The following is a 27,838-nucleotide window of genomic DNA, read 5'->3' as shown; positions in this document are numbered from 1 at the left end:
GGCAATTTCTGTCTCTCTTTTCCGGGCTTTTGGCGGGAAAGAGGACACCTAATTTGAGATTTTACGTACTCAGGTGCTCGCCGGAATTGCTGATCAACTCTAACCACTTTATCAGGTCCCTCCACCTCACCAGGAACTGGGGACGAGGGTGCGGGCAGCCGCGTCCCCGATCGCGGGCAAAGTTCCTGCATTTGCGTGTAGTAGACTCTGATAACTGATTTCACCATCTCTTACCCAACTATACATTCAGTCCAACTGAATTTGCCGCCCATTTATCTGTGCTCTTCTCTGCTCATTGCCAAAGCGTCGGTTCAAGGTGACTCTATCATTCTCTCTATCGTACTTACTTTTCTGTTCGAGGATCAGTGCATCTCTTGATGTGGGGTTCGAATTCAATCAAACGAGAGCTCTACTTCAAAACAAACCGATTCCCGCCTGGATTTTTGTCTGAGTGACTGCTTGACTCTTTGCTAGCTTCCATTGATAGGTTCCCCCGGTCACAATTACCTATACTATAACGCCACGGCATGATCCGTCATATCGAAGTCTCATTCTCGGAAATCTGTTGAACACATTTCCTGGAACTCATCGCGTTGTGTGCTTTTTTTGGCAGCGAGTTCGGCGATCATGGAAAAGGATAGTTCTACGCCATCTGATCCAAGCTCTGGGGCCACCTCCTCGAGTCCACCTTCTCAACCTCCAGTTGCGCCTCACTCTCCACCTCCTCTTCGAGCTCTATGCTCACCCCTGAGCCATCAGTTCGGTGCTGACTTCACCACACTATACCGCTCAATTTTCCCACCAAAATCACCACGCCAGAACTCTGTCCCAGCCTCGCCGTCCCCATGCTCCTCTGCTTCCTCTGCCGATGACCACCGGAACACCTTCAACAGCTGCAATTACAGCTCCATTACCATTGAGAATCGCCTCCAGCAAGCCAGCCTCGTGCTGGAGTACCAGCAGCTCTGTGAGAGGTATGATCTATGTCGCGCCCACCTCCATGACCTCGTAGAAGAAATCGACTCCATTCGACGAGAAAATGCTGCCCTTCGCTTAGCCAACAAAGAGCTTGTCAAGCTCCTCAGCCTCTCTTCACAAGCTGCAATGCACAACTGCCTCCGCCGCCTTGGCCTCCTTGAAGCTAGCAGCGTTGGATCCGATTTTGGTGTAGAAGAGTTTTCCGGGTATAGTCCCACTAGCGTCATGGATCAGGGCCGATTTGAGAGAAGGAACACTGAAAGGGTTTGGCTTCCAAAGAGCATCTCAGTACGATCCAATGGTTACCTGAAGGCAAACCAACCAGCTAATGGTAACAATAGCGGCAGCGGATCAAGTCAATCAGCAAATCAACTGCGAGACTCAAGCGCACATGAAGCTGGAAAGGTAATTCCACTTCAAAGGTCTTCTCATATTTCATTCCACATTATAGGCGTCATATTTTAATTAGGAAAATTGACCATTGTTCTTTAGTTTAACTAGTGAATCTGTCTTCCCATGATCGTGCCGCATTGATCTCCATCTACATCAACTGCAAGTGAATACAAATACGATTGCTTTTTTTCAGTTTTCTGGTTGGTATCTACAGTAGTGGTTACAGTTTGCACTAGTACTTCAAAGACACCGGCACGCTGCTTTCAGTCATAACCAACCATTGTTAGTCACAGCTTTCTACGGGAAGAAAAACAAACTGATATGTTTTATGAATTAACTGATGATCAAGTGCTTGCTATTCTATAATGTTCTGATCCACGAAGGGCCAACAACGAGTACATTTGCCCGGTGCAAAGAAAGAGGAGGCTTTTGAGGGATACAGCCAAGGGATGTTCAAGACAGAACTGTGCAACAAGTGGCAGGAGACAGGGACATGCCCATATGGTGACAACTGCCAGTTTGCTCATGGAATCGCAGAGCTGCGTCCGGTTATCAGGCACCCGAGATACAAGACTGAGGTTTGCAGGATGATTCTCTCAGGCGACTCTTGTCCTTATGGCCATAGGTGTCACTTCCGCCATTCCCTCACCGAGCAGGAAACCATGCTGGCTCCACGGTGATTCGATTCTATTCTGTTCGAGGTTAGATGGGCTATAGATGGGTATATTGTTCAGACTCGCGTTCGTTCTCTATTGTACATAAGTGCACAATGCTGGACAAAGTTGTGAAATAATAACAATAATAAAGGGTCAAGAATAAAAGAAAGCTTAAAGAGAGCAACACGGCAGCATACGAGTTGATCAAGACTGCTCGAGATGTATAAGGCTGAATCTCGAGGGATGAAGCGTACAATAAGACTGCCGAAAGCATAGAGCGGAAGAGTATTTCATTTTGTGAAGAGTGTTCTATTATGTACATTTTGCATCTCGTGCCTACGGATGAACATAAATTAGCGGTTGGTTGGGTCTCCCCTATGTTCTGCACCAACCGAACTCTGCATCTGTAATGATAATAATTTCTTGCTCGAACAAATCTCCAATTTAAAATTCATTTTGCTTGCTGTGATTCTTCCCTTCTTTCCCTCCCTGCCTTTTTAAGTTGTCAGCCACGTAACGACCAGCGCAGCATCGAGTTCCATGTATGCGGGGATGGATCATTGCTTCCTCCTCAATAACAATAAGATGTTTGCCGGAATGCTTTTTACTCTAATTCCGTGCACTGGCTTGCTGTCACATCTGCAGTTTGCATCGACCCCCGCCATTAAACTATTGAGTTGTCTGTACCGTCAGTCAGCAAGATTATAGTTATATCGTCTTCCACCGAGAAGTTTATGCATGCGAGGTTGATTTACATGCGTTTGCTCATAAACGCAAGCTAAAATAGAAGCAACTGGAAGGGAACATGTCAAGAAAGCATATCGATTTCTCAGAGTGAGGAGTAAATGATTATACATGTCATAGAGCCACGAAACTGAGCTGTCTTTGCTTACGTCTTAGTTAAAAAGCAAGCAACCTCACCACGTACTTAATTTATTATCCTTGCGTCCTCTTGAAGCTATTAGATTGGAGAAGGAAAGGGCGTAGGTGCTTCCTTACATCAAATGTTAAAAGGAAGAATCGGCTGAAAACTGCCTCAACCTGTCGGATAAGAAAGCTACAAAATAAGATTCTAAGCTTGACATTGGCTTGTAGTGATGAACGTACTGATGAAGGCTCTCCGCCGGATGGATCGATCCATCCAGACTACTCTGCCAAGATAGGAAAGAGACCCTTCGCCAAAAGACATGCAAGCAAAAGTATACCTTTTTCCCTCATTTGCTGAGCCCAAGAAAGGGAGGCTAGTGCCAGTGCCAGTGCCATAAGAATCCGATTCCCATATCCATTACTAAAAAGGGAAACTTACAAATGAAGGTAGTCGTTTTCATCCATCCATTTGCCGAAATTATTTGATGCCTCTCAAAGCTTTACCGGAAAGAAGACAGAGAGTTTAGTGCACTTGAAATGAAACAAAGAGATTATGGAGTCGATTATATAATTAATTAGTGCTTTCGAATTCATCTATTTTCCTTTCCTTTTTTTTATTTCGTATATTAGATTTACGGACCTCCCTTTATTATTCCTTATTAGATTCTCCAACCTCCTCTAAAATTAGAGAAAAAAGGAACAGCTTTCGTAGGAAGCACCTTTCTAACTTTTCAATTCCCACCCTCCATTTTTCAGATTTTTCATTGACAACCCTTAAGAAAGAGGTCATTTCTATGGGTTGATATCCAGATACCATGGACGCACCCCACAGGGTGCGTTTCTCTCTCTGCCGGGCCAGTTTTGTATAACAAAAATCGGTTGCTATCACACAGTCTATCTATGTATCAGACAAATGACCTATTCACCTGACGGTCCCCCCCATCCGTTTAACGGAAAAATTAGCATTCAGGGGAGGGAAGAGACAGGCCTTAAGTTTGGGCAAACGGGAAAAGGGAAGGGATCTGTCCGCAAAATAAGAACATGAATAATTTAGAAAGTAAGGGCAGAGATGGGGCCCATCACTTCGAATATAAGAAGCCTACTCCCCTCCTTTGCCACACACACACCCCCACAGAGACAAACATACAGACAATAGTATATTATTAGTATAGTATGTCAAGTGTGTGTCAAGGTAGGAAGAGACGAGGAAGAAGTGAGAGGAGGGAAAGGGAGATTAGGAGCTGCTGGGAGTTGTGGGAATGGGCGACTTGGGAGTATATCCTTCAAACCATGAGGCACTTAACTGAATATCGATCCTTTTGTACTTCGGGTTAGTCGAGTGAATATCTTCCCAAGGCCGCCCATTCCGATGATTTCCAGTTGTTCCTCCCTTTCCCTCCTGTCTCCATGCGTTGCCTTGCCGCCCTGCCAGCCCGGGGAGACTGCCCTCATCTGCCTCCGCTTCCTGTTTATGCTTTAATCCCATCCCACCCTTTATTTTCTTTCTTAATCTGTGCCTGCTTTCACTTCGTCTGAAAGTTTCTACTTTTTCTTTCAGTCGTCGATTGCGCTGACGCTCAGGCAACTATATGTTGATCGCACGTGGAAGCTGATGGGCTGTTTGGCTCAGTGGACGACCAGACTGGGCGGAGATGGCAATTCTGATGTACCACAGCAGCAGAGAGAAGCCTAAGTCCATGATGATTGTTCGAGTTGAATGACCACCGGCCACCGATACAATCCACATGTCATGAATGAGACTCCCATGATTCATGTCTCCACCCATCCACATGTACGATTAGGCTGCCAATCAATTCATTCAACAAGAAGCAAAGTGGACATAATGGGATCCATGATTTTAAAACTTTACTACCATACTACCTAAAACGAAAGGATAATACAATTATTCATAAAAAAAAAGGATAATATCTCCAGCAACTATGTAACATCTCCTTTTGTCTCTCTTGTGTACCAGCAAAATCCTCACTCGTGTATTCATGACTCTGGTCTATAAAACCGATAGAGGGTTTATAACAACGAGATCAGCTCAAGTTTGCGAAATTGCAGAGAAAGAGAATTCTGGAAACAGTCAATTTCACCATATATGAAGGGAGACCTCACAATGAAGGAATTCGTAAGAACCCAAAGATATGGAAACCAATGATGACTAACAGCTGTTGTGTTCATGACTATAAGGACATCACAAAATACAAGAGCGATAAGACAAGATTTCAATCTTCATACCTGACTCCAAGATCAAGTCCATGGCGATCAAACAAATTTCAGTGGCCACACAAACTGTGGGTGCTTGTATTTATTTACCATGTAATTTTTACTATTCCACCCCAGACACATGTAACCTCCATCTTCCTTATTTTGGACATAAAATTAGAGGCTTCTTTTAATAAGTCAGCTATGTCTTGTTTTGCAACCTGTTCTGTCTTAGTAAAAGATAGAACACCATCGACTTACATGTTCTCCAGGACGGACATATATAGAATTCAAAGTTCATGGAAACATAGGACTTCTGCAATCAACGGCATTGAGGATCAGAACAAACATGGTTCACTCATGATCAACTTAAAAAGGTCCAACCATCAGCCGTCTTTATCATATAATAGAGTAATCCTCCCAGTGCATAGTTGCATATCATATAAAAGGTAAATTGCTTTGAGAAATCAATCACGAGTGTGGAGAGAGCAATGAGAGAGACAATGGGAAGCACGCAACGATCAGTGTTTTTCATCCAACAAGCACCTTGTTAAAAAAAAAAATTATGTTAGGAGAATAAATATGAGTCGAAATCACTTTTCATGAGGGGGGGAAAAAAAAGAATTGGAGGAGATAATTTGTGAAAGTTCGTTTATATTAACGAGTCAAGATGACTTATTAAACTAGTTTCAATATGCTCAGACATTATTTGTTTAGGCTAAATTAGTAATAAGTCACCCCTCATCCTCTCCCTCTCTCCCTCCCTCACATTCACTATCCTCTACAACCAACTTCTAAGCATTAAACTTTTTTAGAATTAATAATTTTCTAAAAGGGGAGGCAAAACAATATGGAGATGTACCAAATCCACCCTGAACTAATCTAAGATTAGCATGAGAGTTCATAGCAGTCAAATACAAAAATGACAGAAACAGTAATTCAATGTTTATTCATGTCCTTCTCATGTCACATGACTGCTCCAGCACAGACTACCTACTTACTAAGAACTTTGAAGTTAGATAGACAGACACAAACTGTGTGAGAAATCTTCTGCGCTGCTTCGGCAGATAGGATGATAGTTTAAAGGAACTGCTAGTCTGATAGTGTCAAATATATGAAATGAACAAGAAGCAAGACTAACTCATGTACATATTTGGGAAGAGACAAATTTGTGTTGGGGCATGAAAGTAACTTTAGAATGGTTATCTTCCAGCTAAAATGTTTACAATCTCTAGACTTGAGAGTTTCTTGAGATGCAGTCTTTCAAGAAACAAATGCAGATAATAAGTTAGATTCGAACTAAATGAATGTGAATTTGATGCGATTGTACATGACATGGCATGGCATGGCAAGGCAAGGCAAGATCTCAGTCGTGGCAAGATCTCAGTCGAGAAACTGGGAGAATGAAGAATCCAGACAATTGGAATGGGATAAGGAGGCTGGGGGGTGATGACAGGTGGAAGAACAAATGCCCATTGGCAATTGCCCCAATATGTGGAGGCAAAAGGTTCCATCGGATAAGAGTGCAGAAATAGAATAAGGCCTTATTATCGATTGGGGTGGGGGGATGCTCTATGACTCTGCTTTCTTCTCCATTTATCTGATATAATATGCAACTTGTATCTCCATTGCCTAATCCCTGACGTCATAAACCAATTCCCATGTAAAAAGTTTGGTCTTCACAATATAAGCATCAGTATATGCGAATCAAGCAATCAGATCAGAAGAATTGCTCAAATCTTATAGATATCATCAATTCTTTCCAGTAAATGTAAGAAAATTTCAACCACCCATTCAAAGTAATGGAGTATGTCCGTGTGAAATTCTCATTTCTAAATTGCAATCTGATATCAAACTCTATACATGACAATCTACTTGAAAAATCTCCTATCCTTTTTATCCATAACCATCATCTCGATATTCCCATTTTGTTAAAAGAGAGACATGTAATGACGTGAACACCTCAAGATTGTACTACATCTATTTTCTAATTATTGTACTCTTATTTATCTAAATCAGTCTCTAAACAAACAAGACCCTATTTTTTTGCTTATCTGTTTATGTATACATTTATACACACAATGATATCAAAGCCCGAACTTTTATCGTAGACTAGGATGGAATGACAGTCAATGATTAAAATGTTTGCGGATTTGCGATAACTCTCCATTCCACAGTACCAACTCCGTATATGACCTACATCAATGGTAAGGTAAAACTCAAGTACATGAATATAGTTTCATATTCTCCTATTATGCAATGCCGCGATACTGTCTGAAGATAAAAGTAGATTGAGATGAATTCCAAGACGGTAAATTGCATGATTTTATTGCTCCGTCTCATGCAGAAACAAGCATCAACTAGTCACAGCTTACACCTATAAATAGGGCATTCGCAGACCTTATAAGGCATTGGAACCAATCTCCCAGTTCTTCTCTTGCTCCACCACACACAAAAAGCAGGTGTACCCTGGAAAAGAGTAGCAAAGCAAGAGATATAGAAGTAAAATGGAGGTTAAGTGGAACTCCTCCGCTAACTGTTCAAAGCTTTTATTATTCTCCATCCCCTATGTCTATGTTACAATGCTTTCTGTTTCATGGATGAGGAGGCAATGGTGGTGCTGTTGACAGAAGATAGAGAGCAGAGATGATGAAATGCAAACTAAGCCTGCCGCATCTCATTCATTTGTGCTCTCTCTTCTTCTGTCATCACCCCACAGAAGTCCCTCAATTCCAAACTACCATTAGCAATATTATAGACATAAGCATATGTATCTATCAACATATAAATCCATGAAACACACATCCGTTTGTCCATGCATCATAACTAATATATTAGTTTCATCTCTAATATTGCTCTCCCACAGGGCTGTGCATCAGAACCAGATCTTCATATGTTTATTTTCACTCTCCAAGCTCCCTATTGCGATAAAGCTATTGCTCAAGGGACTAGGGAGTCTTGACACGAGCTCAAACAGCAGTAATGAGAATAATTAGCTAGCGAATTTAAGGGTTGATCTTGGTATGTCTCGAATTTCAGATTCGAGATGGTTCAATGGAAAAGGATTCGAAATGACATCTGAACCTCAGGTAAAGTAATTTTAATATAGGTTACACCATTTTAACAGAAAACCTAATGGTTTGCATGCATTCAGTTTTAAATAGTTTTATGGTTGGGGATGTCTCACGTAATATGTTGCTCTTTCTTATGGGAAACTCCGCCAATGATTCACTGCTTCATCCATAAGATTAAGTGCTAAAAAGAAAAAATTCTAATAGCTTAAGCTCCTATAGGAAACTCTGGCCTAATTATTTACCAGTTGATACTTCTATATGTTCCAAATGATAGAATCAGGAGGCATATAATGAGGCATTTCTCAAATTCACATCCACAATCCGTTAATGTGAAGCACTTGTGTTTCTCTTTTTCTTTTTTCTTTTTTTTTTCCTTGCCTGGTATGGTAAGGACTTAGTTATTGTTCTTTCTGTTTCTTTTGGTCTGATTATTATCATATTTATCGGTCAATATAATGTCCAAGACTTTTCTTAGACGCGTTCTTTCTTTAACTAAAATATAAACAGAAATTTGACAAATAATTTTCCAATACAGATGTTACTGTATGCTCATTATGTCATTAAGCAGCAAATACCCTATTAGCAAAAGGATGTCAACCAAAGGATGTTTATAGTAACTCTTCTTCTAGTCCTCGGCAAAAGGGAGTTCAACACATCCAAACATAAGGATCTCTTCTCACTTTACCAGCTTCGAAACACTTAAATAAGTTCCCATGGAACAGTTTCTGTTTTGGGGGAAAAATAATTGCAAAAAGAGAAAAGAAACTTTACTTAATTTAGCAACATGCTTAAATGAGAAAGCATAAGAAACATGAATTATCTTCATTCGCTAATCAAACAAATGGAATTTAAAAAGGATGTATATAAGTTCAAGGAATTGCTTCCTTGTTTATCATATTCTGATCTCATAGCAACAAACTTTACTTAATTTAGCAACATGTTTAAATGAGAAAGCATAAGAAACATGAATTATCTTCACTCGCTAATCAAGCAAATGGAATTTACAAAGGATGTATATAAGTTCAAGTAATTGATTCCTTGTTTATCATATTCTGATCTAACAGCATATTACATGCACCTCCTAGAATCGACATCTATGAGATTATTCAACATCTTCGATATGCTGCTGAATAAATTAAACCGCGGAGGCCATTCTGCAGAACACTAAGTAAGAGAACAGCAGCCAAGCAACAATACACATAGTGAATCAAGGGTCAAACTCATGTAAAGGTAAATTACAGTACCTATATCAGTTCTTGTGCTGTAGTCTCCCACTCTCTGCACCAGCAAAAGGATCGATAATAACATTTATGACAGCCGGTTTCCGTGCAGCAAAGGACTTTAAGAGAGCATCTTTTAATTCTTGAGGAGTCCCAACAAGATAACCTTTGCCACCAAAGGCTTCAATCAAAGTATGGTAACCAGCATTAGGTACAAAAGAAGTAGGTGCTGGGTCATCCTTGTAGGGCCCCGAAATTTCCTCAGGACTCCTCCTGTCACCACCATATACACCACCATTGTTGAAGACAATCACCACAACTGGCAACTGGTACCGCACCAGAGTCTGCAAGAAAAGAGTATGAAGACAAAACATGAAATTTTCTATGAGTAGATTGATAAATACGGGCCTGCAGAAGATAATGGCACTTAAGTGCAATGCGGTACTTTCCAGGACATAGTTAATACACATTATGGAACAACTAGTATGTCAGAATATCCAAGCTCGATGAATGTTATGAATTAGCACTAACTGGGAAGCAACTAAAGCTATAATTCACAAAGGGAAATTTCATCGAGGAATAATGAAAATTTAAGTCCCAGTTCAGAAAAAGAACGTAACTTACTGAACTCATTCCCATTTTAATGCAGGCATCCTAGCCACTTTGCAACAATATATCCCCTACAAAGCTACTAATTCCTATTTAGATTAATTCAAGCACAAAGGCCTGCTAAGAATTAACTTCATGGTGCCAGTTGCTGTGACATGTCTCAATATACTAAGTGAAACAGTAAGAACGCAAGAAGTTAAATTGTGACAGATCTGTACCCTTCTTATAGGAGGATCGCACAAACAGTAACAAATGACGACCAATGCCAAAGCGCACGTATTATGAACAGCAAGGAACCATGTTAAGCATTTCACGAAGAAACAAATTATACCTCAACTTCCATCGCACTGAACCCAAATCCCGAGTCCCCTTCCACTGCAACCACGAGCCTGTCTGGAGAAGCCACAGCAGCAGCAATGCAGTACCCTAACCCAACTCCCATCGTACCCCAGGTGCCTGCATCCAACCTAGTCCGAGGTTCAGTCTGAACCAAAACTGCTCTTCCAATGTCCATAGTGTTCGCCCCTTCCGAAACCAATATTGGGGCAGGACTCCCTACTCCAGATATAGCGTCCCTTATGATCCTCATTGGTGTCAAGAAATTAAAGGGCACAACATCCTTGGCCAACTGAGCTTCCATTCTCGACACGTTCTCTTTTGCCTTCTTTGAGATGGCCTCAACCCAAGGGTGACTCTTCCCCAAACAAAAGGGGTCATCCTTAATCTCCTTATTAATCGCTTGCAACACTCGTTTAGCATCACCTACTAAGCCCATAAAGGGCTTCCTCAGCTCAATCTCCTCTTTGGAGACGTCCACCGAGATGAACTTAACATCGGGCGACCACTTTGGCGGCTCCCCAAAGTGGAGCAGCCAGTTGAGACGGGCCCCAACAACAAGAGCCACGTCACACTTGCCGATAGCCAGGGAGCGGGAAGCAGTTGCCGCCAGCTCATGCGTATCGGGCAATAAACCCTTGCCCATAGGAGTTGGGAGGAATGGAGTTCCGGTGCTCTCAACGAGCTTCCTCAGCTCATTCTCGGCTCGAGCGTAGGCTGCTCCCTTCCCAAACACAATCAGCGGCCGCTCAGCTTGTCTGAGAAGAGTAACCGCCTCCTCAATTTGTGAGCTCAACACGTTGGTTATCTCTTCCTTCAATCGACACTTCTCGGCCTCTGCTAGGAGGCTTTCAGCTTCTGATTCGGTCACGGTCTGGTGTAGCACATCACTCGGGAGGTCCAGGTAGCACCCACCAGGCCGACCTGCCACGGCATGATCGAGGACCTGAGCGACGCATCTGGGAATTTCGTTTATAGTCCTGGCCTTGGCGGAGAATTTCGAGACCGGCTTCACCGCCTCGATCTGATCGAGCTCCTGGAAGTCGCCGCGACCGAAGTCCTTCTGGTCGCAGGAGCCGGAGATCATCACCACTGGCCAAGTGTTGGCCATGGCGTTGGCGAGGCCGGCTAACCCGTGAACGCAGCCGGGGCCGGAGACAGTGAGGAGGACGCCAGGGCGGCCCGTCAGATATCCGTACGCTGAGGCGGCGTAACCGGCGGACTGCTCGTTGTGGAAGGCGATGAAGCGGATACCGAGCGAGACGGCCCGGTTTGCGAGGGAAGTGACGGGGATCCCCACGACGCCGAACATCCGATCCACGCCGAACCGGGAGAGAGCCTTAGCGGCGAGGACATTGCCATCGATCAGGACTGGAGCTCCGTCGTTGGGACCGGGTGCAATATCCGCTGCCGCCATGACAGAGAGATCGTGGGAAGGAGGAGTAAACGACGTGGAAAGGAGAAGAAATGTTGAGACCGGAGCTGACTCTGAGAGAGAGAGAGAGAGAGAGAGAGAGAGAGAGAGTGAAGAGAAAGAGGAGGCGGGCCACGTGTTCTTATAATCAGGCAGGCCGGGAAATTTTAAGTGGGGAAGGCTTATGCGGGTGCTGGACAATTACCATGATGCCCTCGTTTGGTTGAATGACTTACATGGTATAGTGATGGGCAGGACGGGAAAAATGGATGACGAGAGGATAGGAAGAAGCAAATTTGAAATTTTGTTGATGAGGCAAATTGGTCGGAGCAGGAGCGCATGTCTTTAGTCATCGAGTCCTTTTATTGTTTGGCGGGACGGCGCCACAGCCAGCACGTGGCCCGGAGGAAATCCCGGTTACGTTATCTCCGGTCCGCTCTTACATATATATATATATATATATATTAATAATTATTTCTTTCCTTTTTGAAGATAATTATTATTATCCTCGCTCACGCGATGTGATAATTAATTAATAGCAGATTTTCTTCTGATTCTGTTTCTTGTACGAGTTGATCGATAATAAATAATACGATTGATTGATGATTAGGATTCATTAGTAATGGCCATTTGAATCTGGCAATACAGCCTAAATTACCAAACTACCTGGGTTCGTCCGTTGAAACCCGTCAAGGCAACACCACCACGTGTGAGACCAAGGCAAGATGGAAATGGTTCGCGCATTGGTTCTTAATACTACTGAGTAATGACAGGTTTAACCAATCAGCCCGTTCAATATATATTTGGATTTAGAATAGCACCTCAACCACCCTAAATAACATTTCGATAGTATAGAGCTCGATCGCCGAAAGGCCATCATTTTTGGGCTAAAATCCCTTAGGCAATACTTAGCCGACGTTATTTACCAATATATATATATATATGGGTATTCGGTTCCGAATACCCTGCTTTTTTCACGATACCTGAACTCTACCCTGTAAGGAACAGATTTCAAGATTTTGAAACCGAACCCTATCCTATTAAGTCATGGAACCAGAACCTACCCGGAACTTGTATTATCCCATAGGTTCCGAGTACCATGTTGGAACCTGTAAATTTTGTTGTCTCGCTAAATAAAACCGAAAATGTCTCATCCAAAATCAGTAATTACGCATAACAGAATTTCGATATAAATTTAGATTAAATCCACTATACATCTATAACAAAGAGTAATATGTCTCATCAATCTATTTACAAAACTAAACATTTGTAATACAATCAGGCCTCATCGATGATACACCTATTATCGTCAAACCAAAGCTGCCGACAATAAGGAATGCGAAGCTTCCACCAGGGGAAGAGAGAGATTGAGAGGGAAATGGGGTAAAGTAAATGGGAGAAATATATCTGAATATAACTAGGAAAATTATTATGTGGTTTAAGTACCGGTTCCGATTCCAATTATAGGTACCCTATATGTAGGAACCAGAACTGGAACCTATTTTCACCGGTTCCTAATTTTAATACCCGAACCCTACATTATTTTCAATACAAACTATCTGGATCTCTACCCTAACGGGTAGGTTTCAATCGGTTCCAAGTATACCCGGTATCCGTGCAACCCCTATATATATATATATATATTTATTTATTTATTTATTTGGCAGGATAGATTAGAAAGTTCAACACAAAAGTACATACAATATTTTTTCTTTTCGATCAAATATTATCTCAATCCACCCTTAAGTCACCCCTAGTTGGGATTAGTTTCCTTAAGAAATATACACAGCCTCATCCCAATTCCTATCCCCCACCGTACCGTTACCAAGCATGAGTTTAGGATTTCGAAGCTCTTCCAACCACCAAATGCTACCTTGAAGTATATGCTGGGAATTGGGCCTATAATACATCAAAGTATAGGCCGGAAATGGGCCTATGAACCATCACACTTATAGGCCGGTAAATTGGACTACCGTATGATGGGAAATGGGCCTACAATATGATCCCCAAAAGCTTTACCGTATGATGGGAAATGGGCCTACGATATGATCCCCAAAAGCTATCGGCCGAGATTGGGTCTATGGACCACCACATTTATAGGCCGGAACCCAAAACCCTTCTCCCACCCCCCGCGCCCTTTCTCTCTCTTCTGCAGCTGACTTAAGTCTCTCTCTTCCTACAGCCTCAGCCGTCAGCAGCCGAACGGGGCAGAAGTCTCCCTGTAGAGCTCACATCCCCTCCTTCAGGCGCGACTCGTCGCCCTCTGCAAGTATCCGCGCGTCAGATAAGATCGCTTTTTTTCCTGAATTGCCATTGCTGAATTAGCACGAGGCTAAGCTTAAATATGATAAAGAGGCGGTTCTATAAGCTCGAACACGGCGACAAAGATGATCCCTCCGGTTCGTCTTCTTCGTCCTCCGACTCTGAAGTAGAGACTGGAGCTACGGACGATTCAGAAGACGATGCGGGTGAGGAACTCCGCGAGGACCACCCTGAGCCTTCTTCCACCTCTTCTGGTTCGTATCAAGCTAGGAAATTTTACGGTTATGTCGATAACTTGGAATTTCATATTAGGAATCTCTTGCTCAATTCTTGGGAGGATGCCCATCCTTTGCTTTATCTCCTCCTCATTGCATTCGATAACAAGTGGCTGTTTCCGAGTGGAATGGCATTTTCTGGCGCTACCTGAGAATGCCATTATTTCGGAGCTCCTCACGTTTCTGGTTAATCAATTTGCGTTTCAGGATATGAAAGCGAAGATAGCTCAGGCAATGAGGTTGGCGTTGATTCGACAGGTAGAGTAGTTAAATTTACTGCTCTTGTTGATGAATTCAGTTAATGTCTGTACTGTTTGAAATCAACAGATTATAACAAGCAATGATTCTAGTATAAGGATTTCATCTGTCTACATCACGAGAGGCACTCTGTGTATCTGATGTAATAATGGCATCTCAGGTTCACCAGTAGATGAGGATGATTCTGAGACGGGAAATCATGGGCAAAGTCTTTCTGAGAGTCCATTACCCAGCAAGCTCCAGACCAAAATAAAAAACCGAGATTTTGAAACCACCGCCGAAGCTGATGTGGTTCCAGCTGATGCCCTAGCTTATGTCTTAAAGTGCAAGTCCGTTTTCAGGTGTCGGATATGTCCAAGAATTGTCTGCCTGAACGAGGAGTCTTTGAAGGCTCATCTTATATCCAAGGTAAGCCATGATCACTGTTTGTACAGATGATCATCCTCTTGCACAGAAGGTTCTCCGGTGCTCTGAGTATTCTGAACTTCTATTAAGTAGCATCTTTCTTATTCTGGAGAAAAGCGGGCCCTGTTTTATCACGCTAGTTTACTAGTTATGAAGATCTTGATCTGTTGCACTCAATTATTTCAGAGACATATTCGATCCGAGAAACTACTCAATGATGGTCGGTTGAAGTCCATGCTGAACAGTGATGGGGAAGTCGAGGATCAAGAGACAGCCGCAGAGATGCATGCCCGAATCGTATCATTGGCAAAGGTTGGTTTTGTAGGTCAGCTCAAACCGGTAGGGAATATTGGATCTAAGTAAGGTCAAATGTAGGTCGAACTTCATTGGTTTCTTTATTCCTATGCCAGGATAATCCTACAAAGAAAAAGAAAGGAGAACAGCAACCGAGAAAGAGATTCAGAAAGAAGGTACTATCAACATTTTCCTCTGAAAATTGCTCTCTCTTTTAGGAAGGTCCGGAGGTGGAGTATAAGCTGCTTCTCGTGAATTGCAGAAAATGCAAGCTGAGTCTGACCTGGAAGACGCAAAGCGGGAAACAAAAAGCTCTTCCAAGAAACAACGTAGAAAATGAGTGGATTGGCAGGCTATTCCTTATCACTGGTAGTTTACCTCAATGCTCAGAAAACTGCTTCCATTATTTGGACGTCTCCGACTGGAATTTGGTCTTTCAGTTTGCGTGGTCGCTTAACATCTCCATTAAATTGCTGCACATCTTACAGAATCCCAAGGATGATGATCTCTTCTGTGGTTCAGTTGCGACTCATTTCCGAGAAGACAAGCTGCTTGCATAGGTTGCTTGAGTTTTTAGTAGTTCCTGGTGAACATTGGAAACGTTCGCTGTTTGATATGTCCAATTATCAGTTTCTCAGCTTTTACCCAAACATGCATGTAACGTATTTCTTAAATTGTTACAAAAGTTTTATTTTCCTCGTTATATGGTTTTGGAACAATAGATGTCAGATTGGAGCACGGATTTACTGTCGAACAGTTTTCTTGAACTCACTTCAAGTAGCTCTGGAAGAGGTCATTGATAATCCTCGAGCTTCAATAGATTATGGCTAGCTGAGCTAGCATAAAGGGAGAAAAAAAAAAAAAAAGAGAAGAGGAGAGGAGAGAGAGAGAGAATCTTCATAGCAATATTGCCAGTAAAAAGAAGAGGAACCTTTATTGAAACACGGGGAAAATCAGCAGCATACGCATTGGAAGAGTTGGAGCATCCAACCTAGGGCAGAAGGTTAACATAACACCATTATAAGTTAGAAACTACAAAGTCTTTAGGAGACCAAAAAATTCTCGTCCATCGATCCGAAAGGATTAGGTGTAACAACACAAGGAGAAAAGCATCTCCCAGGAGGATCTCTAGTTGATCAACCAAAAACAGAGGTGATAGATTGAGACCTCAGGAGGCAAGAGCAGGTGTGATGTAGCGTAGGGGCATGAATCTTCATTCAAGGAGCAAAAGCATTCCTTAAAACGAGAACCGCGCTTGTACCTCAAACTGATGTATTGATCTATCGAGGGTCAGATGTCGATCTCACAGTGCAAATGCTAAGGTCCTGGCTCTTCTGGAGGGCAAGCTGGTGTATCGAATCGTTGTTCCCCATCGCCATTGTTCTCAACGGGCTGATCCTGTGAAGGCGATGGTTCCCCACTTCCACTGCTCTCTGGGTGAAAATTGATGGGGAACTTTGTGACTCGAGGTTTGTCAGAGAGTATATTCCTCTGGACCTTATCGATCAGCACCTTTGATGGAGGTTCTTCTCTCAGCTGTTCATCCTCGTAATCATTGTTGACATAGTAGCCCACCCTCACGAATTCCTGGCCCAGATAAGAGCAGGTAAGCAGAAGTACAGTGACCCCGATGATATCTTCTTCACGTATCTTTGATGGGTCTGGGGGGTCAGCCTGCACACCCTCTGCTCATTTTAAAGATTGTAGATGATGCCAAAGCATGTACTTTTTTTTTTTTGGATAAATGATGCATAATATTATTAATAAATGGAAGAGTCGAAATCTGAATTTAGGTTCGGATACCCTTGGAACATACATAAAGAGGTAACCAAAGCATGTACTTAGACAAGGGCAGAAAGACAGAAAGTCCACCAGAATTTAATCAAGATTACCTGCAACAGAAATCGATAATTTCCAACGTTAACCGGGCCAACAAGCACGCTCTCTAGCAGTTGATCATAAGTCTCATCTTCGGCAGATCCAACATAGATAAGCTTCCATTCCAAATCTGTTGAGGACAGAAAAAGTGGCTCTTGTATGAAGGAATGTCTGGCTTCAAAAGAGACTTGAGACTTAGGAGAGAATAACAACAAAAAACCAGAACAAACTATAATTATGCCTATGAATCTACTACTAAAGTTTGCTAATGTCAAGTGTTCAATCGGCAACAGCACGCTCTACAGCTTAATACCAACTGGTCTCCTCAATCAACATGAACCGAAACAACGAGCACTTTGATTTCGCCAAAAATTATCAATGGACATGCAGCCATTAATAATGGTGAAGAAGAGTTAAAATTGATGGAGAAGCTCCATTTTTTTTATTTTTTTTTAAATTAAAAAAAAAAAGGTTTTCGTTTTATTTTCTTTCAGCCGTTTAAGTCCAAAAGATCCTGCAAATACCCTACTACCCTAGACCTGAGCTAAGCCGGCCTTACTCGGAACTTGGAAGACAAACTAATGATTGACCAAAGAAAGAGACGGTAACAGTTTTGAATTTCAAGGGAAGAATGGGAAAAGATACCGTCTTTCAGAGGCGTAACGCTCTCGTAGGAGATCTCGAACTGGAGGGGAGTCAGAAAGGATGCCGGGTTATCCAATACCGCGACGTTCGTGATGTTCACGGCGCTCATTGCATCAAACTCGAAGCAGGAGATGTTAATTCGCTTCGCATGGAGCTTACTTGGTTAAGCTGGGAAATCCCAATTGATTGAAACCCTAAGCTCCAGAAGCTTCGGCCAGCTCGAAATAGGTCACCTGAAACAGTAAGATAGAAGCTGCCGACAGACACCCCCGGCCGAATCGACGGCAGCAGCAGCAGCTGCTTGCTTTTCTCCCCCGAAAAAAGATGTGATTTTCTATCTAATTCACCAAAAAAAAAAAAAAAACAAGCAGTTTTTCAGTTTTCCATTTTTTTTAAAAAAAAAAAATTATAATTTGTTTTTGTAACGGGCGATTGCCGGTGGAAACGTTTGGCGGGAGATCGGGGACACTGGGCAAACTGAAAACGGCAGGCGGGGTATAATCTGCTGATTCAGTGATGCTATCAACCAACGACTAAACTTTCAAGTATGAACTCAATTCTGCAATCAAAGATACCTTTCGGATTCTATTTCGATTCTCGAAAGATGATCAATCTCGCGTCCAACATACCGTACATTTATTGCGTTTGATAAGATGTTGAAGAGAACTTCACAAAGATAACTATGTTTATGCAATTCCAATACCATTTCGCTTGCAACATCTTTAAGAAATTGCAAGCAAGCAACACTGGCAATTTGTCGGGTTCTGTTTTCACATCTTCACACTTTCAAAGGCTCTTAACTTTAAGTGAGATGGCCAGAAACAAGGACACTTCCTACGTGATACAGTATGTATAACTGCCAAAAATGGGCCCAACCCTACAAACCTATCTACTAGCTCCGAACCTGTACACGAGCATGAAAGCCCACTCACTCCCGGCCACCAGTCACATCCATTTTCCGACTTTGAGACTGGAACATCTCTGCAACATCTGCAGCTGTGCTACACTCATCGGGGTTCCTGTCGGAGACGCGGCGGATGAACCGCGGGAACCTCACAGAGATTCCTCGTGAAGGATGGACTAAACCTATTGCAGCTTGGTGGACTGGCGATACTGTGAAATCTGCACCCCTTATTTCCCAGACAACTTCCGAAGAGAACCACACGTCGGGCACCTCACCCGTTTTATAGTAAGGTGGCTTCCTGGACAAAATCCTGTCCCCCGAAAAGAACTCCTTCATCTGCAATTCAAAAACAGAATTAACCCTCTGCCTCATTGACCTGCAAGCATGCTCCATGCATGTAAGTATTCAACTTAGTCAGGGACATTCTATTTACCTCAATGTAGAATGAATCAGAAAACCCTGACATGACTCGACATACACTTTGATACTCTTCCGCCTCCGGGTTATAACATGCCATAAGAAATGGACTATACCTGAATACAATAAAATTATATCAATGATGGTAAAACTTCAGCGGAGACGACTTGGGTACCCTTGCTCAATGACTTAAAAGGACCATCCTTGAGTTACTGAGAAATAAATTACCATCCAGCTTTTCTCCCATTACCATGCCAAGCACCGATGGGAACTAAATCAAGAGAGTCGCTCAGTCCTTCCACATAGTCCCGTTTTACCTGCAGAAGGAAAGGCATTCTCAGATGAAGTCAGATACAGGCTTTGGCCTTTCATTTTAAGTAAAATTTACTGAAAAGATTGGTGGTAAGAACCTTTAACCATGAATCAGAACGCTTTGATGGAGAATATCCAGCATCATCGTCCAAGGATTTGACCATGATTCCTTCACATGAAGATCGAAGAGCATCTTCGAGAAAGGAGTTAATCTTAGTGACAGTGGCTTCACTGGACAGATCAGCTTCCTCTCCTTCAACCTACAATAGAAGATCAACCATGTCTAAGCAAGAATTTCATGCGTGTATCGAAAAAGTTCCGAGGAACTGAGCGCTCACGGTCATTTGTTTTGCATATTCAAAGTAGCTCCTCTTCTCGTCATTGAACAGCTCCATCAAATCTGTCAATTCATTAGGAAATATTGAACCAGAAGAGAGGATTGTATTTAGACACTCAAGAAGTCTGGATGATTAAACAGGGGGAAGATGATTACATTTACGTCTTTCGCGGAGAGGAAAGCTCAGCAACCTGAATAGAGAGTCCCCTGATTAGTTTATATTCTACTTACTATTTGCTAACTGATGAAAAATTTTAGACCATGCAACTCTGATGGACATGTTGGATATAACTCCTATTATCTGAATATCAAGTATGTCATATACCCAAGATTATTCCTCATCTTTTAGAAATTTGATTTGACTTGAATAAGGTAAAGAAAGTAAAATAGGTTTTAGATGCTTACTGCTCGCCATTGGCAAACATGATGTCGAAAACAAATACGCAAATTTCAACCTACAAAAAGGAGAAAATATTGGAAATGAAAGAAAACAAAGCAAAAGAAAAGGTTGCTTTCCCATAAAAGTAAACAGGATGCCATCAGTCCATGGAATAGATTAAATCCACGAAATAGAAAATAAATTTGTCTTATGTCTGACCTTTATGCTATCTACAGGGATTGACGAATCTCTACTGCCTCTTTCTCTGGATGATAGTTCTTGAAAGGACATGAGTTTGCTCCTGTTCCGGTCAACCGCCACTATCTGCACAGACGAATAACAAAGAAGAAAACAGAGCCAAAATGAGCGTGGTATAGAATCTGAATTATCTTATTACCTTAAAACCAATACTTCTTTTAATTACTTGACGTTTTCCTTTGAGTGCATTAACATGTCTTACCTCAGCATCCAATACAAACGTCATGGCAGATGCTTTACAAGACTCATTGATAATGGCAACAACATCGGGAAATCTAGAGGTTGTCTCATCCCCATTTCGAGAAAATATGCGAATAGATCCATCAAGTGACTTGTGAATTTGGGCACGCTGACCATCGTATCTAGCATTTGAATGGCATAGCAACATCAAGAGATGTTCTCCAGAAGATTTGACAATAATACCATTAAAAAGAAAAAAATAGACCTTTTCCTCTATGTGTATAGTCAATTACATCAACTTATATGCTGAGAAGACTTACTTATATTCGCATGTGAAAGCCCTGTTCTGGAAGAGTTTGACCACTGATGGAATTCCATTAGTAATTCTAAGCCCAAAACAAAGGCAAAAGAAGAAGAAAAAAAATTTTAAAAATGGATGGGTTAAAGCGGAGGAAACAAAGAGGAGAGTTTAAGTTTATACTTCGCAAGCATCGGCTTTATAGGTATTCCAGGAGTCATTGATAGGGTCGATGAAGAAAATTCAACGCCTTCCTTCATTAGAGAAGGTACAATCACATCCTGTTTATGGTAAATTCTATCTTAAGTATCATAAGTAATGTATGTACTAACTAAAATAGGCACCAAATTGAGGAAACTTAGAATGATAGCATGTCTTAGTGGAGCATCTCTTGCAAGTAAGAGATGGCCTAACAACAAGGCCCATGGGAGGAATGAAAAGATTATAATCTGAAAAATCTAAGTCACAAAAAAAATAAAAAAAAATCTCACCAAGCTTGGAAGGATATTATACGCTTCAATAACTGCAGCAGAAAGGCTCTAACAAAGAATGAGAAGTCAAATTAATCAACATTAAGTCAAAGATAACTCCTTACTGGTCTGCACTACACTAAGGAAACTCTGAAGTGGAAATTTTGTTTTTGTTTTTGTTTTTTTCCTTTTTCAAAGTGAAACTAAGATGTGCAAAACCGAAAATAACGAAGAGAGAATGGAATTAGTATTTAAGGCACGAGTTAATTATGACTTCATTTAAAAGCCTTCATAGTTAGTCATACCAAAGAGCTAAAACCATTTCAATGATAAGAGAAGGGAATAAGTGTTAAGGCACGAGAACCTGCATCTTCTGCAACCTTTCTGTTGTGTCTTTGCAATGAAAATTGGAGGTTGAATTCATTACGACAGCTTGAGCTAATGCAGGCAGAATAGTCCTCATCATTGCTCCAATGCGGAGATTCCTCACCTATAAAGTACCGCAATGGTCCATATGGAAGGGCAATAAAAAAATTAAAAAAATAAGAAAATAAAAAGAAAAAAATGAAAAAAAGGAGAAGTAAGAAGAGGAGCAGGAGGCAAAATTCTCCAGTAGAATCTTACCAGAGTTCTGACAAGAAATTTCATCTCCATCTCTCTACAAGAGCGCATGAGCTTCACAATAATGCCCCTTTTCCGAATGGTTCTTCCGCCACCTGTTTGAAGACTGATAATTTCATATGAGAAGAAAAGTAAATGTAATAAGGTGCATATTAAAGAATTTGTCCAAATGAACGCCAACTGAAATAACCCTTATGTTATGGCATAAACAATCATAATCAAGTCATTTCCACCACTATCACAGAACAATGCAATTCAGGTTCTTCAATCAACAATTTAAGATGAAAATGTTCATACCTTATCCTTTTCAACTCAGAGAACACATCTTTAATCAGAAGTGGTGAAGGAGAGGCAAGTAATGTTTGCGTTTGACGGCATTCTTGGGCAACATCACCTAGCCATCATCATAGACTTTACTCGTATATTCTTTAGAAAGAAAAGGAGTAAGCAGTATTTTGCCAAATAAAAAAGGAAAAACTAATTAGTTAAGAAAAGGGAAATAACAATGCCATTATAACCCTACCAAGATCACCTAATTTGTTGTACATATCCCTTATTTTAGACCGTTTCACCCCACAAGCCTCTTCCAAAGCTGTTGTAACCAAGCTCCCACCAATATTTAGTTCCTAAACAACCAATTCATCATAAGGACCCAGTACAAAAAATTAATAATATTATAAATATTCGTCAATAGTGAGGCCTTATTGAATCAGAAAATTATCTATAATGATAATCAGTTACATAAAGAAGAGTTAATGCCTTGTAACTCGAAAAGTTGGTACCATATTTTCATGGTCAGAGGCAATCTTATTTGTACAGAGATATACAACGGGCAACACGTCTTCCAGTGATAGGGCCAACAAACTGTAAGATGGGGAAATAATAGAAGAAAATATTGAGACAAAACAAGAAAGTAATAAGAACAAAATTGTAGTTTGATAGACTTGGCAATAGCTTTTAACGTACCTTCTGAACATGTTGCAAAGCATAGATGTAGCCTTTATCTTGCCCTTCTCCCGCTCAACCAGTTCAAAGGTCCGTGCTAGATGGATGTAAGGAGCAGGCTGTCCACTTCTCCAACAGGCTGCACAGGGTTCTTAATCATCAGATATTCCAAAATGATAATCTGAAGTGGCGAATAAGCGTAAAGCCAGTATGCCCAAAGTCAATAAAACACCAACCATGCAGTACCGGGTCGTACTTTTCCGGTGGTAATGATATGCAATTCTTCTCATGTTCTGCTGCTGCCTCCTCGATAGGAACAGCAGGAATATTTACTGAATTTTCTGGCAGAGTTTTGACTATCTTGGAGCTAGAACTATCATCAACAGTAGAGAGAGTTTGAATTGCAGAGTCATGTATTTCCAAAACCCCTTTATCGTGACTGGGAGAATTCACAGGATTAGCATAATATAAATCTAATGCTTTGTTAATGTCTCCTTTTGCCTTCTCCAAGATGCTCGCAGCATAGTTTCTTGATGATTCATTGCCATTTATTATTTGAAGAAACTTATCTATTTTCTCGTCAACTGGATTGGAAGACGAGTCTTCTTCCCTAATGCTTTGGAGAGACTCAGTCCCAACCACACAACCCAGGGGAGCAGCAGGCGACTTTTTAGTGAAAAAGCTTGTTATTCTAGATTGTCTAGACCCACTCCCACTACCCAAAGGCTCCAGTTTTGCATCAATCTTACGCTTCCTTTTTGGATTTTCATTGACACTCTTCTTCTTACCCAAGCTGGGACTTTTTTTCACTTGAATGGTTTTAGTCGCCTTCTCTGCTCTACTTGAAAGGAAATTCATATTTCTCGCAGGGTTACTCTTGGCAGAACTCGGTGTTGAAACTGACACAGAGGCATCAGATGAGGTAGTCAAGGAAGCAGAAACTTGGCGGTAAAAATCAGTTTCGCGTTCATAGAAGTTAGAAGCTGCTTCAATTATATCACTTCCCGAAGTGCTAATTAGGTCTAACATTTGATCCCTCGTGGCCCAAGCGGGCAGACAAGCACGGAGTTCCTGCAAAACCTCCTCCCTTGCCTCACTCTGAAGCAGAAGATTTGGCAAACCTTGTTCTTCCTGGACAGATGAGCCATCAAATACAGATGCTACAGAAGAATTTTCACAGGCATCTTCAGCAGAAGTTTGTGCATCTGTCTCCAGTTTCAAATCTGCTTGACACACTTCATCATGTTCAGAAGACACCCGACCGAAATTCATTAAAAAATCCCTCTTGTTTGCTGTCTCATTCACCAATCCAGCAAAATGCTTCTGCAATTTTTGGAGATGCTTGCTGTCAAGCTTCTCAACATCTAAGCCCACTGTAGGAAAGACATGCTTCGGTTTTAAAAATCTGACAAACTCCCTAAGCTCATCGTAGTTCGAATGCTCACTATATGGTACAAGATGAATCTCAAACGGATCCTTGGTCCTGACCGCAAATTTATCTCGTTTCACTTCATATGTCCACCCAGTGGGCACAAAACCCACGACTTTATCATATCCCTTTTCCATCAAAATCTCCCTCATCTTGACGAAATTGGGTCGAAAATATGGCCATGTCTCACCTAAGATATTCCACCCGACCACATGAACACAACTTTCGCACTCATCTTCTGTGAATAAGCCACTGTTTCCATACCCCAAAACACTTAAAACCATCATCTTTCGACCGTCGACATATACCTTACAGGAACGTCTCCGTGCGACTTCCAGCAAAATCCTCTCTTTTCCAATGACATAGGTAGCTATAAGAAACAGAACCTTCTCTGCAGAGCCCCGGCATTCACTTCCAACCTTTTCAATAGCACTAACAATATAATCAATAGATTCCTCTTGCGGAGGGAAGACAAATTTGGGATTACAATAAGTAGTGTCCAAGAAAATTGCATCACAGCCCACGAACTCTTTGAGGAAAGGCTCCCCTCTCATAGAATCGCAGAAACGAAAGTCCCCCGTGTGAACATACCTCTCCAGCTTGCCATCGCCAATAGGAATCTTGAACAGAAATTGTACTGCTCCAGGGCAGTGGTTGGCATCGATCAATGTGACCTCACACCCGTCAATCAAAACAGTCTCACTGAGCGGTAAAGACACGACAAAGCAATCGGGTACTTTCAGGACTTCCACGAGGAGGCGGGAAGTAATACGGGAGCAAAATATTATGCCTTTACACCAATTTGGGGCGAGGCCAGTGTAGTGGTCGGAGTGAAAGTGGGAGAGGAAGTAAGAGATAGAGTGATCACCCACGTGGCGGAATGCATCGACGAGAAAACGGGTCTTAGGGATGAGCTTCGAGAGAGGGATATCGGAAGGAATAGGAGGAAGAGGAAATGGGGGTCCCGGGGAGGAGGGACCGAGGGCGGCAGTGAATAGGCGGGTGGAGTCTAGGGTTTTGGGAGCTTCAGAAGCCATAGCGTGGATGGAAGAAATGGATTGGGAAAGAAAAAGAGAGCATTTTCTTCTTCAGCGGAGAAGATGGAGATGGAAGGGACTCGAGAAGGGAAACGGGGGAGTTGAAGAAGAAGCTGACCGTTGGGAAGTTCGCAGGATATGGCGCTTAAGCAGCGACGTGTGTCGGACCGTCACTGTCAGTTTCTTTCTACTTCTGGAGAGGAGACGACGGAGGAGAAGGTCGGTCGATCACGGCCCCGGGCGGGGGCGGGAGCGGGAGCGGGAAATGCCAGGCCCCAGGCGGGCAAGTGCTAGTAGGCCGGACCGGTTAGCCCAAACTTGGGTTGGGCCTCCCAACCGGGCCCACATATTATAAACCTGACCCTGCATTTCTTCTTTCTTTTTTTTATATATATTTTTCAAAATAACTATACATTTGGTCCTCTACATTTGGATGATTTTCTATTTTAGCCCCTTTTTTTTAATTTTTTTCGTTTAGATATTATATCTTTAAATGCCTTTCTGTTTTAGTATTTTTTTCTTCTTTTTTTTTGGGTTCACTTTCATACAATACCCTTGATTACTTTTCTATTTTTGTCCTTTTATCAATTTTTTTATTAGAAAAAATTTGAACTTTGATCCTTAACCTCTGAAAGTTATTCTTTTATCATAATTCTTTTTTTGTTCAATTTTTTTCTTAATATTAAACTTTTTTCCTTATACGTCCACTCTTCAAATTCCCATAAAAATGCCCAAACGATATTTTGAAATTTATAAAAAAAATATTATTTGAAATCCAAAAATAAAACAAAATCTATCGAAATATATTTTGAGAGAGAGGCTGATAAATTGATAGGGAGAGAGGCGGCGGTAGCCTGTAGGGGACGAAGTCACACTACCACCTTAGGGGATGTCACCTTAAGCCCATAACTCCATCCACAATCACACTTGCAACATCATTTCCTGCATCAAGGCTTACCATGTCCTTGCATAATATGTTACTATCAAGCTCATAGATGTGATTCATGTCTATCGAACCACAATCGTCTTTTTTTGTGTCACAAACAAAATCGATTCTCTTAATACAAACTGGCATCACCCCTTCTAAGATTCCTGCGACGTAAATGCTTGTCTTTGCTCATTCTTTCGAGTATGTTCACGATTTTTGTTTTATTATTTAGATATATTTTATTTTATTTTATAAATTAAGACAATATTTTTTTAGAATTTAAAAATAATGCATGGGCATTTTATGAGAATTCTAGGGGTAGAAGTATAAGAAACGAAACTTTTAATATTAAGAAAAATTTAACAAAATCAAAGATTTTGGACTAAAACAAATAACTTTAAAAGATTAAAAACTAAAATTAAAATATTCTCTAATAAAAATTCGATCAAAAATAGAAAAGTAATCAAAGGTACTGGATGAAAATGAATAAAAAAAAGAAAAATAGCTAAAATAGAAAAGTAATCAAATGTATAAAATATAAACGATGAAAAAATTACAAAACTGATAAAAATAGAAAAATATTTAAATCTAATGGACCAAATTTATACTTTTTCCTATATTTTTTTCCTCATGTGTTCTTGACAGAGATGCAGCGTGGAGAAAGAGAATGCCATACTGGCCCCGACAGCTTGGACTTGATCATCATCACACATATAAAAACTCAAAATCCAACCAATGTTGGAACTGCATTATCTTCCACGCGCTTATAAATAAATAATAAATTAAAACGATATCTGACGAATTTAGAGAAGAATTTTTTAAAAAAAACTACTTGCTTTATTGGGCAAAGAAAGGAAGAAGAAATTAATTCCACGTCCACTTATATTCATCATCTGGTATCATCACAGTAAAAAAAAAAAAATCACCAATCCTAATAATAAACCCTACGAACCAAACTTAATAGTCGTGAGGTTCAAAATTCATCCAATTAGACTATATAAGCGACTTAGTGGTAATGTAATGTTGCATCCGTCTTGGACCGACCGGCTCCTCGACTATGGTCTCCAGCAACGGCTTCTTCGAACGGGACGTGGACAGCCTGTGCCTCATATCCGTGTACCCTTCAATCTCTTCCAAGCTCAGCTTCGGTGATGAAGTCGGGGAGTTCTGACTCTGATCTGTCCATTCATTGGCCTGTCTCAACTCTGGCAAGATCCTGACCCTGCTGCCCGATATCTTCTTGGCCACTGCAGTTGCGGCCAGGAACAAGGGGGCCATGTCGGCTGCAGTGACCAGAGAGTTGAGTCTCTTCATGGGGAACATGACATAGACGTTCGCCATCTCGAGGTCCTCATCGGCGTTGAGAGCCGAGAATCTCCGACCGATGTGAAGGGAATGCGAGTTTATGAGGAAGAAGTTTGGCGTCTCGAGCATGAGCTCCGCAGCCTTGGTGGGCGAGGAGAATTGCCGGATTTCACCTCCCGGAAAGATCACCTTGGCGCAGCTTGACCGCCCCGTGAGTAGAGTGCAGGAGACGTAATTGCCCAT

General features: G+C 41.5%; 6 protein-coding genes and 1 long non-coding RNA gene across 18 annotated transcripts; 3 read left to right on the top strand and 4 right to left on the bottom strand.

Annotated features, from left to right (window-relative positions):
* Positions 1 to 7: 7 nt before the first annotated feature.
* Positions 8 to 2,481, top strand: LOC116209390 (zinc finger CCCH domain-containing protein 14-like). Its single transcript, XM_031543020.1, has 3 exons — positions 8 to 316; positions 614 to 1,383; positions 1,755 to 2,481. The coding sequence occupies exons 2-3, from the start codon at positions 628 to 630 to the stop codon at positions 2,049 to 2,051; spliced, it is 1,053 nt and encodes a 350-aa protein (XP_031398880.1). The 5' UTR covers positions 8 to 316; positions 614 to 627; the 3' UTR covers positions 2,052 to 2,481.
* A 1,436-nt stretch (positions 2,482 to 3,917) lies between these two features.
* Positions 3,918 to 11,883, bottom strand: LOC116209389 (2-hydroxyacyl-CoA lyase). 6 transcript variants are annotated; one of them, XR_004157210.1, is made up of 4 exons: positions 10,340 to 11,883; positions 9,424 to 9,743; positions 7,506 to 7,574; positions 3,918 to 4,697 (listed from the first exon to the last, which is right to left on the bottom strand). XR_004157210.1 is itself a non-coding variant. In XM_031543017.1 (3 exons), the coding sequence occupies exons 1-2, from the start codon at positions 11,759 to 11,761 to the stop codon at positions 9,429 to 9,431; spliced, it is 1,737 nt and encodes a 578-aa protein (XP_031398877.1). In that variant the 5' UTR covers positions 11,762 to 11,883; the 3' UTR covers positions 3,918 to 4,697; positions 9,424 to 9,428. The 6 variants fall into 6 exon arrangements, 4 of the variants coding, with proteins under 4 accessions (XP_031398877.1, XP_031398876.1, XP_031398879.1 ...); XR_004157211.1 differs by lacking the exon at positions 3,918 to 4,697 and adding an exon at positions 4,720 to 6,744; XM_031543017.1 differs by lacking the exon at positions 7,506 to 7,574.
* On the top strand, positions 4,548 to 5,299 carry LOC116209391. The gene is made up of 2 exons (XR_004157212.1): positions 4,548 to 4,686; positions 4,870 to 5,299. It is a non-coding gene; the product is annotated as an uncharacterized LOC116209391 (long non-coding RNA).
* Positions 11,884 to 13,872: 1,989 nt separating the features above from the next.
* On the top strand, positions 13,873 to 15,955 carry LOC116206887. 2 transcript variants are annotated; one of them, XM_031539718.1, is made up of 7 exons: positions 13,873 to 14,226; positions 14,503 to 14,553; positions 14,714 to 14,961; positions 15,145 to 15,270; positions 15,369 to 15,428; positions 15,515 to 15,621; positions 15,741 to 15,955. In XM_031539718.1, the coding sequence occupies exons 1-6, from the start codon at positions 14,103 to 14,105 to the stop codon at positions 15,590 to 15,592; spliced, it is 687 nt and encodes a 228-aa protein (XP_031395578.1). In that variant the 5' UTR covers positions 13,873 to 14,102; the 3' UTR covers positions 15,593 to 15,621; positions 15,741 to 15,955. The 2 variants fall into 2 exon arrangements, with proteins under 2 accessions (XP_031395578.1, XP_031395577.1); XM_031539717.1 differs by having other exon boundaries at positions 13,876 to 14,274.
* A 205-nt stretch (positions 15,956 to 16,160) lies between these two features.
* On the bottom strand, positions 16,161 to 18,137 carry LOC116206888 (probable histone chaperone ASF1A). Of its 2 annotated transcripts, none has more exons than XM_031539719.1 (3): positions 17,776 to 18,137; positions 17,145 to 17,260; positions 16,161 to 16,926 (listed from the first exon to the last, which is right to left on the bottom strand). In XM_031539719.1, exons 1-3 carry the CDS (start codon positions 17,882 to 17,884, stop codon positions 16,570 to 16,572), a joined length of 582 nt encoding a protein of 193 aa, XP_031395579.1. In that variant the 5' UTR covers positions 17,885 to 18,137; the 3' UTR covers positions 16,161 to 16,569. The 2 variants fall into 2 exon arrangements, with proteins under 2 accessions (XP_031395579.1, XP_031395580.1); XM_031539720.1 differs by having other exon boundaries at positions 16,161 to 16,839.
* Positions 18,138 to 18,389: 252 nt separating this feature from the next.
* LOC116206885 (DNA ligase 6) lies at positions 18,390 to 25,619 on the bottom strand. Of its 5 annotated transcripts, none has more exons than XM_031539716.1 (19): positions 23,133 to 25,617; positions 22,918 to 23,035; positions 22,734 to 22,815; positions 22,475 to 22,577; positions 22,249 to 22,345; positions 21,955 to 22,057; positions 21,695 to 21,820; positions 21,352 to 21,399; positions 21,044 to 21,141; positions 20,883 to 20,948; positions 20,585 to 20,744; positions 20,344 to 20,448; positions 20,151 to 20,200; positions 19,902 to 19,936; positions 19,747 to 19,808; positions 19,507 to 19,668; positions 19,347 to 19,413; positions 19,113 to 19,212; positions 18,390 to 19,015 (listed from the first exon to the last, which is right to left on the bottom strand). In XM_031539716.1, the coding sequence occupies exons 1-19, from the start codon at positions 25,360 to 25,362 to the stop codon at positions 19,012 to 19,014; spliced, it is 3,816 nt and encodes a 1,271-aa protein (XP_031395576.1). In that variant the 5' UTR covers positions 25,363 to 25,617; the 3' UTR covers positions 18,390 to 19,011. The 5 variants fall into 5 exon arrangements, 4 of the variants coding, with proteins under 4 accessions (XP_031395576.1, XP_031395573.1, XP_031395574.1 ...); XM_031539713.1 differs by having other exon boundaries at positions 18,571 to 19,015; positions 19,325 to 19,413; positions 23,133 to 25,615; XM_031539714.1 differs by having other exon boundaries at positions 18,571 to 19,015; positions 19,325 to 19,413; positions 22,484 to 22,577; positions 23,133 to 25,615.
* A 1,664-nt stretch (positions 25,620 to 27,283) lies between these two features.
* LOC116207772 lies at positions 27,284 to 27,838 on the bottom strand. The gene has a single exon (XM_031540864.1). The coding sequence runs from the start codon at positions 27,836 to 27,838 to the stop codon at positions 27,284 to 27,286; it is 555 nt and encodes a 184-aa protein (XP_031396724.1).

This window comes from Punica granatum, chromosome 5 (assembly GCF_007655135.1).
Source record: "Punica granatum isolate Tunisia-2019 chromosome 5, ASM765513v2, whole genome shotgun sequence".
Taxonomy (NCBI): Eukaryota; Viridiplantae; Streptophyta; class Magnoliopsida; order Myrtales; family Lythraceae; genus Punica; species Punica granatum.
The sequence above is the reverse complement of the archived record's forward strand: the minus strand, read 5'-3'. Positions and strand labels throughout refer to the sequence as shown.